The sequence below is a fragment of the Actinia tenebrosa genome, unplaced genomic scaffold, assembly GCF_029948245.1.
Source record: "Actinia tenebrosa isolate PJP-AT-01 unplaced genomic scaffold, QUT_ActTen_1.0 PGA_scaffold0__85_contigs__length_37466705, whole genome shotgun sequence".
Taxonomy (NCBI): domain Eukaryota; kingdom Metazoa; phylum Cnidaria; class Anthozoa; order Actiniaria; family Actiniidae; genus Actinia; species Actinia tenebrosa.
Window position 1 is genome coordinate 28,614,986 of NW_028292569.1, and position 14,196 is coordinate 28,629,181.

Sequence of the window (14,196 nt, forward strand, 5' to 3'; positions counted from 1 at the left end):
ATATAATTCATTATTTACGAAGTCAAAAACTTACCATTTGGAAGGTATTTCATCAATCAAAAAGAAAAACTACTCAGAAACACAAAAATCACCCTATCATTGCTTTGGAATCTTAGTGTAGAGTAACAATGATAAACCTGTGTAGTGTATTAAAACATTGACGACTATACGCAACAAGTTCACAAATTTTGTGCTTGTAGATGAAAGACATGCAGACGATGTTGGTGATCAAACAGATAATCCTGTTGTAGGTATGTTTATTGTCCTGGTATGCTCCGTAACTCATAAAAGGTGACACTGAATTATATTGCTATTTTATATTGTGGCATGGTGTTGTGTTGCGCGGTCTGGTCTGGTATGGTTTGGCGTAGTGGTGTGTGGTGTGGCGTGGGTGTGGTATGATGTTGTGCTGTGTGGTATTGTGGTGTGGTGCTGTGTGCTGTGTGCGTGGTGTGATGTGCTGTGTGTTGCTTGGTGGTGCGGTTCGTTGTCGTGTGGTGTGATGTGGAGTACGTAGTGTGGTACGGTGAGGTGAGGTGTGGCGTATTTTAATTTCCTTTGTCGGAGATCATATTTATGATGAAAAAGAAAGATATCCTAAATTTTGTATTGTCCCCTCCCTGTTTCTTTTTCATTATTAATGATCAATTAATCCATCCATCCATTCATTCATTCATTCATCTTTCCATCCTTACATTTATTTATCCATCCATCAATCAATCCATTCATCTTTCCATCCATTTATCCATTCATCTATCAATTCATCCATTTATCCATTCATCTATCTATCTATCTATCTCTCTATCCATTCATTTTTTTATTTCTCATATGTTCCTAATTTATAGTCGGCGTATATCAGGAAGTCATTGCTACGTTTGAAGGACAAGATATAAAAACTGTGGATTGCAATGAATTTGCAGAAGCGGCTGCTAAATACCTACAATTAGACAGTACATCATTCAAAACTCCAGCACCATCTGAAATTATAAGGAAACAGTGTCGAAAACTTTGTGTTACTTTGAAACAACAAGGAAGACTTGACATCGTTAAAGAGTTGAGATTTATATTACCAGTGAATGGAATGACAGGTTGGTTGACATTTCCTAGTCACCTAGGCTCTTTCGTTCCAGTGCTTCTAGATCGTAAGTTTCGAGAGATCCGGTGGAGTCTCTCGGTTCAACATTTTTCACGCTGTCAGAAGTGGAACTTAAGGCCCCGTCTATACTTATGCGTTTTCAAAATACTCCGTTTTTGTCTTACCGAAAACGTATCGAAGGCTTCGCGTCAAGAATAGTGTTTTTGCCCGTCCATACTAAAACGATAAAAAACGCAGATACAATTGGAAATAATGCGCTTTCATCATCTGTTCATGTGAGAAACATACATGCCGATGTGAATGACGTCAGCTTTTTCAAGAGTCTCCGTATTGGCCTGTCAACACTAATACGATGGTGCGGCCTCCGTTTTCCAATTTTTTCCACTCTACGTGAGTGCCTTTGCGAGTGTAGGCGTTGTCAATCGTTTTAGTGTTGACGCTAGGCCAAAAGGCATCGATAAGTTTGCGTCATTTTCAAACGAAGCCTGAAATCGGCGTCCTTCGAATAACTTTTCCATTCTAAAGCCATTTTAATGTGTTTAGGTTGGTTCTTAACCTTAACTTAGAAGGGGGGCAAAAGGCAGGCTCTTTAAAACTCCTTCATTACCCTTCCCACCCCCTCCTCCACACGATCCCGACTTCTGAAGATCCGCGTCATGTTGGAAAAGTTTCTATGAAAAGTCTATTTATATGCAGGGCCACTTCAAGACGAGAGAACATTGTTTCGAGAATTGCCCTTAAAGGAACAACAGAATTTGACCGAAGCTATGTCAGGTAAGAATAAATTCTTAATCAGTCTATTTTTACAAGTTGGAGAAAAACGTTACAAGTGAAACTGTTTTAACATTTAAATTATTTTTCCGTCGTTTTGATTGGCCGAGACAATTACGAGACATTACGGTGCAAAGCCATTTTGCTGCATATAATACTCTGCTCATGCGCAGTAACGTTGAATTTGTCAACATGGCTCGCTTCCCTGGGACTTGGTATGTTTGATAGATAGCAAAAACAACCAAAACACACCCATAATAATAATGATAATAATGATAATAATAATAATAATAGAATAAATTAATAATAATAAAATGAAATAATAATTTAGTTTTATTTTTATTTCATTCATTTATTTTTATAATATATAATATATTATATATTATATATAATAATATCATTGCTGGTCATGATCAACATCTACGAGATCAACATGCCACGGCAACAACTGGCGCAACACGCTCGACACCAAACAGATACTTTGAATTTCGAAGATGGAGAAACGAGTGCTGCAGAACATAGCGTAAGAACCAAGTGGACCGTGGAGATGAATATTGCTTTAATGGAAGCCAGGAATCAAGCTGAGACATATATAACCCCAGCGAAAACAAGACTGTCACTACAGAACAGTCTAAACCTGGAGCGGTAAAGGAATTCTTAAAAATGAAAACCAACGAGAGATACACAAATGAAGTAAAGAAGCAGCCATGGTTGGGAACGCTTACCAGTGAGCAGCTCAAAGACGAAGAAATGTCAGCTTCTGCCAATCAGCTCTTCAAAAACTGAAAAAATGTACCCGATGTAGCATACAGCGTAGACAAAAGTATACATCAACAACTACTTCCAACTAAGGCATACCAACAGAGCAAACGACAAGTAAACATAACAAACAACAAATGTCGCATGTACAATACCGCTACAGAGTCAACCACACATATAATGTGTGCCTGTTCGAGGATCGCACAAAGCCTCTACACAGCACGACATGACCGGATGCTAAGACCGATCTATTACTGTGTGCTACCTAAATACGATTTTCAAGAAAGCGACAACGGGAAACCATGGTATCATCAAAAACTACCATCTTCAGTACTAGAAAACCACAAAGCAAAGATCATATGGGACGTACCATTTCACCTAGAGAAACCACCTGAGAATCGAGCAAACAGAATCGATATGGCCGTGCTGGATAAAGAAACAAACACATGGACATTATTTGAAGGAACAGTATGCCATGTTGGAAAGATCAAAGAAAAGACAGCTCTCAAGCAGGATAAGTACACAGGGCTGCTAGCTGGAATCAAAAACATCTACAAAAGCGCTACCGTAAAGCAAATCAATGTCGTATTTGACTTCCTTGGAGGATATCATGAGAAACTAAAAGACGAGCTAGAGACAGTTACTCAGAACGACAGAGAAACGTCGCGTCGTTCCTAATTCAGAGATGCCAAAAATGGATCGCCAGTCTAAACGTGGACATTGTTAAGAAATTTTATAATTACCCGCTACACTGTAACAAAGCCTTGGCTCGTCCCGCTAGTTATTGTGAATTGAAATGACAGAGGAAAAAAAAAAGATGCCATAATAATAATAATAATAATAATGATGATGATGATGATGATAATCATGGTGGTGGTGGTGATGATTATTGAAGAACGGACACTACTAAAACAACAGAAATATACCGAAATAAGATCAGGTCTAAAGAGCCTATATCCCGATTATAAAGTAATCCAGGTAAACATTGCCCTGGATTTTCTAGCGGGTTATAAGAAACAACTTGTACATGATATGGAAAGTGTAGGTATAGATGATGGACAAAACTTGATAAAACAGTGGGTTGTTTTCGCAAAACTGCGAAATAGTAAAGGCATTCTACACCTTTGAATAGACATTTGTTAGTGACACACTAAGGATATAGCCTAGAACTAAAAAAATTCCGCTTTATTCTTGTAAAGTAGTACGCATACTGAAAGTTTAAATAAACGAAGATAATAATCATGATAATGGGATTAACAGTGGATTCCACAGATTGACTCTTCTTCCACGGGATTCCAATTGGAATTTAGAAGTTGCTTTTTGAGGAGGGAGGAAAACCGGAGATCCCGGAAAACCCTCGAAGCACAGGAGAGAACTAACAAACAACTCTACTCACATACGACTCATCGAAGCTAAGACCGAAAAGGATTTTGGGTACTCCAAAATGTGTATTATACTTGCATATAGACATGTAAAAATGCACAGTAGAGCAAAGTCGGTCGATCTAGATTAACAACATGCCAAAGCCATGATGCATAAAATGTGCACAGGAAGGGAAAACTGCAATACGCATGAAATTAGCATAATTGTTTGTCTTCCCATGCTCCCCTTCGGTCTTAGCTTTGATGATATAACCTTTTTTTGAACCCGACAACGATTTTTCAATTACGTGTGTATTTTAAACAGAAAATATCATATAGAAAGTGCTTTGTACGGGATTATATTCACTCGTATGTGTAAAAGCACTCACTCGCTCGTACCTCAATCGTTCGTGCATGTGTTTTTCACAAACAACTCGTGAATATAACCCCTAACGACGCACTTTCTATGAATAAATCTATATTTATTCTGACGATTAAGACGATTAGACTTTGATTTGGCCAATCAAGTTTGCAGAAACATACTGTACTGACTTTGCAGCATGTACGTGACACGATCAGCCGTTAAAATAAAATGCCATTCAGGTTTTCTTCCATATAGTCTCAAAGACTGGGCAGGACACCGTGGAGAGCGGACGTGTTTTTGAGCGCTCCATCTTTTGAGCACTTTTTTTTGTAGTTACTCATATAATTTTGTTCAAAGTATTGCAATGTAAGACAAACTAACCAAGGAGAATGGCAGACGAAGACGAGAAAGCCACAAGAAAGCGAAGAAGACGAAGTAAAGGTTCTCAAACTGACGCTGACGAAGACATGTCGCAATCGCCTACATGCTGCTGCCAAGAGATGTTAGAAAAGATCAACGAAAAGCTGGATTTAGCTTTAGCAGCAGCGCATGAAATAGAACATCTAAAGGAAAAAAATGAATGTCTTAACGACAAAGAATCAAGATCTGGAAAAAAGTCTCCAATTCGCACACGAGGAAATTGCTGACCTGAAAGTCGAGATTAAAAACATAGCCGAAATCACCTCCATGCGGTATCAAGATGTTAATCAACTAATAGAAGACGTACGAGAAGAGAAGAGTCGTGGAGTAAAGTTGGAGAGCCATTCACGAAGAAACAATCTAAGATTCTTTAACATTCCCGAGTCAGCAAGCGAAACCTATGAAGATGCTGAGAAAGCACTTAGGAAATTCATAGAGAAAGACCTGAAAGGAGGTATCAATCTCGCAAGCCAAGTCAGTTTGGAAAGAGTCCATCGATTAGGAAAAGGAAAAGACCATTTGAAGCCAAGGCCTCTTATAGCCAAGTTCACCTTCTTTAAAGAAAAAGAAAAGGTACGAAGTATGGCCAGAAATTTGAAAGGTACAGCATTTGGAATCTCAGAAGACTTCGGCCCTGAAATTTTAGAGGTAAGAAAGAGCCTAATGCCGCTGTTGAAGAACGCTCACAAGGAAAACAAGAAAGCTTATCTAAAGTACGACCAATTGTTCATTGACGGTAATCTATATGATGGACATGAAGCTTACAGACCTTACATCTTAGAACGTCGATAGGTTTAATATCACATAATTAATCTTATAACCATTTGTAATGATATAATATAAGTAGTCTGTCCTACTCCAACATCTGCCTGCCACACTAGTCAGTCCTCTATTGTCATTTCAATCAAATATTTTTGGTCTTAGAACCGTGTCTTATTTAAGCTTTTTGATGTTTATTAGTATTTTCCTTTCGATTTTCTTTTGCCGTTTTTCTTTTTGTCCTAGTAATCTTGTGCTTATTAATAATTTGCACTGTTTTTCTGCGAAAAGATGCTCAAAAAAATTAATTTGTTCAGATCACAAATTGTTTAACTTAAGCTTGAACTTTGCTCAAAATTTGCATTTCCAAAAACATGAGCTCTAAAGCGAATTTAAATCCCTTTCAGGTAAAATGCATTTCTTTAAACGTCAGGGGACTAGGTAATACAATAAAAAGGAAGAACATTTTTGCTTGGTTGCGCAAACAAAATGTCCAATTAGTTCTCCTTCAGGAAACTTATAGCTCTAAGAATGAAGAACAAATTTGGAGAAACGAATGGGGAGGTCGTGTTTATTTCAGTCATGGAACAAAACATAGTAGAGGAACAATGATTCTTTTTCATCCTTCTTGTGATATTGTTGTTAAAAACAATATCGAAGATGAAAACGGTAGATTTATAATCTTAGAAACTGAAATTGAAGAAAATCCAACCATTATCGCAAATATATATAGTCCCAACAACTTAAGTAAGCAAAAGCAATTCTTTGGTGAATTACATGATCAAATAGAAAGATATTTTGGTGAAAGTATTATAATTGGCGGTGATTTCAATTGTGCATTAACATCGCTAGATAAAAAAGGCGGTCTACCGGTTATACAAAAACAAGCTGCTATAGAAAACATCCACACGTTAATAGATCACGCTCAACTGACGGACATTTGGAGAGATTTGAATGCTAGCAAGAAACAATTTACGTGGAGAGATAAATCAGCAAAAATTCAGTGTAGGCTTGATTACTTCTTGGTATCGAAGCATCTTAAACAATATACACACAATAGTTACATATCGTACGCTCCGGAATGTGACCATTGCGCAGTTTTCATTGAACTTAAAACCGAACATTTTAAAAATAAAAGAGGACCAGGTTTCTGGAAATTTAATAACTCGCTCTTAATCGATGAAATATATACCGAGAACCTACGCAAGAATATTCCAATCTGGAAGAATAAATACAAAGATTTAGAGGATAAATGCCTGTTTTGGGATTTGATTAAAATGGAGATCAGAGCCTTTTCGTTAAGCTATTCAATTAGGAAAGCAAAAGCTAAAAAATGCCAGGAAAAAAATTATTTCGAGAAGATAGATGAGCTTACGAACACTCTATCAGCAGCGAAATCAGAGGGAAAAAGGGCGGAGACGATTGCAGATATAAACGATACCAAAATGAAATTAAAAGCTCTCCTGGATGAAAAAACCCAAGGATCAATTGTCAGAAGTAAAGTTCGCTGGTACGAACAGGGCGAAAAAAATAACAAGTATTTTTATGGTTTAGAGAAAAGAAATGCTTCTAGAAAGCATATTACAAAATTACACATTTCAGATGAAAAGATTACCGAAAGTCCGGAAGAAATTCTTTTGGAACAAAGGCGGTTTTACGAAAAACTTTATCAATCGTACGTATCATGTTCCGACGAATCTTTAAATAATGAATTTCTTTCACCCTCCAAACTAAAAACGCTCAATGAAAATCAGACACGTGCGTGTGAAGGTCGTCTGACCAAAAAGGAATGTCTTAATGCACTGTTAAAATTTTCGAAAAACAAAACTCCCGGAACGGATGGTTTATCTGCAGAATTTTACCGCTTTTTTTGGCAGGAGTTGGGTGAAATTATGGTTGATAGCTTCAACTATAGTTTACAGAAAGGCGAAATGAGTATTAGTCAAAAGCAAGGTATCATCAACTTAATTCCGAAGAAAAAGAAAAACCCGCTTTTTCTAGAAAATTGGCGCCCTATTTCTTTATTAAATACTGATTACAAAATAGCTACAAAAGCGATAGCTAACAGAATAGAAAAGGTATTGCCTTCCATAATAAACCCTAATCAAACTGGATATGTTAAATCGCGATACATTGGAGAAAATATTCGATTAATCTCGGATATCCTGCAGTACACTTTAAAGCTAAACATTCCTGGAGCAGTCGTTTTCGTTGACTTTAAAAAAGCCTTTGACTCTTTAGAATGGGATTATATGTTTAATGTTCTTAAAAAATTTAATTTTGGTCCGCAATTAATCGCTTGGGTTAAAACGTTTTACAGTGACATCTCAAGTTGCGTAATAAACAACGGATATGCTTCAGATTTTTTTTTTTTTTGGTGTTCGACAAGGCTGTCCCCTGTCCGGCCCACTTTTCGTGCTTGCTGTTGAGTTATTAGCATATGCCATTAATAATAACTCTGAAATTAAGGGCATCAACATTAGGGGCAATGAAATTAAACTTACGCAATACGCCGACGATACAACATGTTTTATGGAAAATGAAGAATCTATACAAAATCTCCTGAAGCTATTAGAAAGCTTTAAAGCTATTTCAGGATTGGAAATAAATATCAATAAAACCGAAGCGATGTGGATCGGCTTGGATAAGGGCAAAACGTCTCAGCCCTTCGGGTTGAATTGGACCTCGGAACCCATTCTAGCTCTCAGTATTTATTTTACGTATAACAACGAGTTAAGCAATCAATTAAATTTTTATGAAAAATTAAAAAAACTAAAGAGCTGCCTCTATGTTTGGAAAAAACGTAATCTATCCCTTTATGGTAGAATTAATATTGTTAATGCGTTAGGGTTGTCAAAACTTATTTATAACACGTCCGTTCTACCGGTCCCAAATAACTTTGCTACGGAAGTAGATAAGATCACGTTTAATTTCATTTGGAAAGACAAACCAGCCAAAATAAAGAAAAGAACTATAATTGGCGCGAGAGAGGAGGGAGGGTTGAATATGGTATCTTTTAATCATATGGATAAAGCCTTCAAACTTGCTTGGGTCAAACGGTTATTAGATGGAAGAGAAGCGGAATGGAAAGTAATACCATATGAAGCTCTTATTAGATATGGAGGACTTTTCTTGTTCACGTGCGATTTTGATGTAAAGATGCTAAACATAACCGGTATACCGCCCTTCTATGAGAATATTCTGAGATATCTTCAAGATTTCAACTCAAAATCTTCCTCAAAGAAAAGTATTCTAGAAAAAAGTATTTGGAACAACAAATTAATTAAGGTCGGTGATTCATCAGTGTTTTATAAATCATGGTTTAACCAAGGTATCAGGACTACAGAGGATCTTTTAGATGCTGAAAACAGATTTTTAAGTTTTTCTGATTTCAAGAATAAATATGGCATTCACACTGATTTTCTCACGTACCAGGGAGTAGTGAGTGCAGTTAAGAAGCTTCTAAACACGGCCTCCAAATTCGAATATGAAAAAATTTTGGATAAATTGCGATTTATCCAAAATGAGTGCAAAATCCATAAGACAGATTTTTGTGTGCAGGGATTTTTTACCGCCTACAAATCAACCTATGATTCTTCAGGAAGGTGTCAACCCTTCCGAACTAAGTACGGTATATTCACTCCCTTTCATTGTAACATAGGAAATTAAACTCTCGATGTTTCAGTTGAAAATTATTCACAATATACTCCCTTTAAAAAACTACTTATTTAAAATTGGCGTCACTGAAAACGATATTTGTCCGTTTTGTACTGATCGTGAAAAACATACTTCTAAGCACTTCTTTATTTTTTGTAAAAGAGCTCAATCTTTTTGGAAAAAATTTAAAGAATGGTGGCTAGAAATTACTCCTACAGCTGAATTTGAAATCACTACAGCATTGATAATGTATGGTTATCTAACCAACATCAAAAAAAATATTTTGATAAATCATTTAATTTTGATTGCAAAGCAAAACATGTTTTATGCTTTTATAAGTGAGGAATGTTATACTTTCCAAACTTTTCTCAAGCACGCAAAAGCTAAATTCGATTTAGAAAGAAAAATTGCTTTATCCAAATCAAAATGCGCAAAACTATCTTTCGAAAAGAAGTGGTCCCCTTTTTCTAAATTTTTGAGCAAAGATATTTCAAATAGTGTAGATTGATTAAGATAAATTTCTCTTTTGAGTCTTTACAGTGCAAAAATAATATATATTCTTTTTGTTGTTGTTTGTTTTTTGTTTGTTTGTTTGTTTGTATTGTCTATTATATACGACAATAATAATTAGAAGAACAATCTAAATTTAATAGAAAATGTCACTTTCTTTTTTTTCCCTCTCTCTCTGTTTTCTTCTTCAAAAACATTCAAATGTCATATAAATAGTAGGGGAGGAGGTCGGTAACAAAAATAAATAAATAAATTTAAAAAAATAAAAAAATAATAATAATGAAAAAAATTACCAACGTGTATAAGAAATATAAGGAAAAGAGACAGAAAATGTTATGTATAGCTTTATGTGTATATCTGTATATTGTAAAGTGAAACGTCTTTGTTTTAATAAAGTATTTATTATTGAAAAAAAAAAAATATATATATATATAGTCTCAAAGAACGCTAACACTGCACAGTAAGAATACAAACTTGTCATGTACTTTGCAGTCATTCATACCGATAACGTTCACTTTTTATGTTTCCCCTTTCAAGGAAACGACCGTCTATTGAAGACATTGGTTACAAAGTTATTGGAGGAATCACCATATCAGGTTGGCTACTATATGAGGCAGGACAATCCTGCTGAGAAAATACTTGACAGATTCTGTCAAAAAAGAAGATTGTCAGTTGGCCAATTATATAAAATTCTTGTCAAGGAATATGATGCTGCTGCATTGGCTGATGAATTCTTGTAAACAAATGTTATACTTTTACAATTGCCGAATCAGGAATGGTCTTTGTAAACGAGTTCACACATTTCAGAATTCATCTTTTTATCCCTCTTATTTTTCCATGGGAGTGAAGGGCGGGGTGGAGGGTAACCAGACAAAAAAACCACCTGTCAGAAAATGAAATTGTGTTACTCATATCTTCTATCTACTTTATACTCCTATTTCAAAAATGTCGGTCGGATATCTGAAATCTGAAATCTGAGACCGAGTAGCACGCTGCATAGTTTTCTTTAACATTGGAATATGAAGCATAATCTTCGAGTTAGGAATGTAATTTTTCGTATTTTAACAGGAAAACTTAAAATCACAAATATTCAATTTATAGTCTCTGATCGCCCATTTCAGATCTTCTACCTAGAACGTTTTTTGAAATAGGTGTATATTATATCTGTATCTGTATCGTATCACACAAGTCTTACGTCGATCAACAAGGGGCCATTTTGCATGACCATGCGCGAACTGCTGTGCTGTGAGATAGTAATGCAGGCTCAACACAGGGTACCCACGCATTTAGCTTGTAACAAGATGTCTCGGTGTTCGATTTATTTATTTCTCTTTCTAGTAATTTTCACAGTTATTTGAAACTAATCAGCTACATGTAAAATCGGCTAAAATATGTTCTCAAAGAAACGATTCTTGAATAACACTCCTAGACATATAATTTAATCAGGCAAAGCAAGACTATGCCCTTGCAGATAATTGATAATTGCTCTATTTTCCCCAATTTGTCTAACTAATCAAACACGATAGGTCGAAAACACAGATAACAAAGACATCACATCAAATGAATTTTGTGTGGTAGTTTCTCTCACAAGTCAGAAAAATACTCGAGAATAAAGATAAACAGATAAACATAATTATACTGCATTTGATACTTTCTTAAATACCCAAGAAAATTGTTTGATTGCTGGGATATCGAGAATCCCTTTCCGGCAAGGATACATATAACTAAAATATGCTTTATTTCGGCCCGAGTATTTGAAATTACAAAAGTTTTGACCAATTTATAAATGACTATGCAAACAATGTTTACAACTTTGATGGGCAAAAAATATAACTTCCCGAATTTTCCAATCAAAGATCCAGGCAAACACAATAAACACATATAGATGTTATCATTTTTGCTTGCAGTACAGTGGTATTTTCAATACTTTTACAGATATTTCAAGGAGAAAAACGCCGAAAAGCTCGAATTATGAATATATGATGTGAAAGAAAGGCTAATATTTTCTTATGTCATTGCAGGCGATTTATACACATGATATCGTATTAAAATAAGAATAGCATAACACTGAACTTTATAGCAAATCTGGCATCAAATAGTCTTATTTCTTCAGTAAAACCAATAGCTAAGTATATCACAACAGTCGCCATTTTTGAGGTAGCTGGCATGGCTCTTTGCAATCGTGTTTTGCGAAGACTTTATACGTTGATATTCACTTGAATCGCACAAATGATACATATTCGATGTCAGGCTTAATATCTGAGTCTATATCGAATCATTTCAGAAGACGAAAAAGCAGATGTTTGAGCATATTTATCAGAGTATCGCCACATGATCGAAACTCTATACAGTACACATGAGCTCAGGTATGGCGCGCATGCGCAGCAAAATGGCCCCTTGTTACGTTGATCTAATGAATTTAAATATAGTCTAGAATTGAATTTTGAATATTATAGATTCGACCATACATAAGGCACATGAAACTAATTCGTATTAAACACCACAAACGATAGACTTTTAACTAAATTTAATTATTAAAGTGCTACTTGGACGAAAATCGCTCCAAAATTAAAACTTTTTCCTTTGAGCTGAAACTTTGCTGAAATAATCTTTGATACATTAATAATCACTCACTGAAATGTCTTTTTGATATTCGAAAGAAAAGTGCCGAAATTTTATGGTTGATTTTCGTCCGCCATTAATTTGTTTGTCTCACGGCCAAATAGTCATTATGTACAGCGGTTTCTCTCTGTGACGTCATACATGCAACCCATTCAAGTTAGCGTCGCTTTGACCATACATTTCTTGTTCGATTAACTGAAGTTTATTTGATGTTTTAACGCGTTATCGTGAAAAGAATGAACTCGGTAAACTTTTTTTAAAGCTCTGATACCTTTTCTAAAAGTGGAAAGTCCTTTGGACGCTTTCTTTGTCAATCCTGAAGGGTTAGAACCAGTTGCTACCAACGAAGAAGTTATCGTGTATAAGAGAGAAGATGAAGCCGAACTAGAAGAAGAAGCAATCCTTGCGAAGAGGTTTTCATAAGAATTCCTTACTTCTATTCCATGATTTGTATTTGCTACATACTGTCCATGATATAGTAATGATGAAAAGGTAAATTATACACTGTGAAAAGATGAAAAAACTTACTGACGTTTCGGACGCTAGTCCTTCGTCGGAGTAAAAGAGGCTCTTTTAGGCTCTCTTTGCTCTTCTACTCCGACGAAGGACTAGCGTCCGAAACGTCAGTAAGTTTTTTCATCTTTTCACGGTGTATAATTTACCTTTTCATCATTACTGTTTCATTAGAAACACCGACGCAGCTCACACTAGTTTTTAGCTAGTTATCTCTTCTGTCCATGATATAAAGATCTTAAATTTGAAGTTTCAATATAATCTAACAGCTATTGATGTTATGAAAAATCTGATTGCCTTTTGAATTCTGCGTTGTGATATAAAGATTTGTGATAATTACTTCGATCTATGTGCCGAATAATTTAGAATGTGAGATCGTAATTCTCCTGATTTGCTACAGAACGTTTATTATTTGCTCCAAAATGTTTATTATGCATTTGATAGGTAAAAACATACGATTATCTAATATAATCTTTGTAAATAAACATGTCAAAGGTTTCTTATTTATTACTCGCCCGACAGCGGCGTCTGTCACTCAGCTCGTAGATTTTACTTTTGTGTCGGATGTCTCGCGGACCCAAATTGTGAGGTTGCTCTTTGCGCTTGTATGTAAATATACCTTGAAAAGTTGTTATCCTTAGAATGATTCGAATAAATCCCGAATCTCCCTGTCACTTCGCGCGATGGAGCCGCTAGAATCTCTCCCATGCGTCCTGAACTTTGTTCTGATTCTTGGCGTGCCGAGATGTATTGAAATTTTCCAATTATGTTCGTCAATATTATTGAAACTGAAAAAAAAATTCAGCGCCTAGACATTGTTTGGTCATATAGTAGTTAAGTAATCGAATGAAACATATATTTTCTGAATAAACCAAATAAACCGAGTTTTACGAACATGGTACATACATTTAGCCACCAATGTTTTGGTTTGGGTTGAATGTATGACGTCATACGTTACTCGTGCCAGTCTTCTTGAGCCGAATTCTTGTAACAAGAAATTAATGGCGGACGAAAATAAATCGTAAAATATTTTGGCCCTTTCCTTTCGAATAACAGAAAGATATTTCAGTGAGTGGTTCTTAATGTATTCAAGATTATTTCAGCAAAGTTCCAGCTCGAATGAAAGAGTTTTAATTTTGGAGCGATTTTCGTCCAAGTAGCACTTAAGGGGCTGTTTATATCAGGAGGCAAGCCAGCCCGGTAAGCGGACTGGCCCGCTTTGCCGAGATCTCTTGGCCTATTTTCTTTATAAAAATTCCTTGGCGTTTATATGGGGAAACGGGCTGGCTCGCTTGTCGAGATCTCGGTTGGAAGGTACCGAGATCTCGGCAAGCGGCATAAAAAATTCTCATAAACGAGATAGG

The 14,196-nt window shown here is 35.8% G+C and overlaps 2 protein-coding genes across 2 annotated transcripts in view; one reads left to right on the plus strand and one right to left on the minus strand.

Annotated features, from left to right (window-relative positions):
* LOC148914016 (uncharacterized) overlaps positions 1 to 12,254 on the plus strand; it is a 27,424-nt gene extending 15,170 nt beyond the window's left edge. The window contains exons 19-22 of the mRNA XM_089025940.1: positions 201 to 251; positions 846 to 1,088; positions 1,793 to 1,870; positions 10,235 to 12,254. Of these exons, the coding sequence (XP_088882066.1) occupies positions 201 to 251; positions 846 to 1,088; positions 1,793 to 1,870; positions 10,235 to 10,437 (575 nt within the window). The 3' untranslated portion in view covers positions 10,438 to 12,254. The remainder of the gene's footprint in view (positions 1 to 200; positions 252 to 845; positions 1,089 to 1,792; positions 1,871 to 10,234) is intronic.
* LOC148914013 (uncharacterized) overlaps positions 1 to 14,196 on the minus strand; it is a 190,900-nt gene that overhangs the window by 138,277 nt on the left and 38,427 nt on the right. The gene's annotated exons all lie outside the window — the stretch shown is intronic.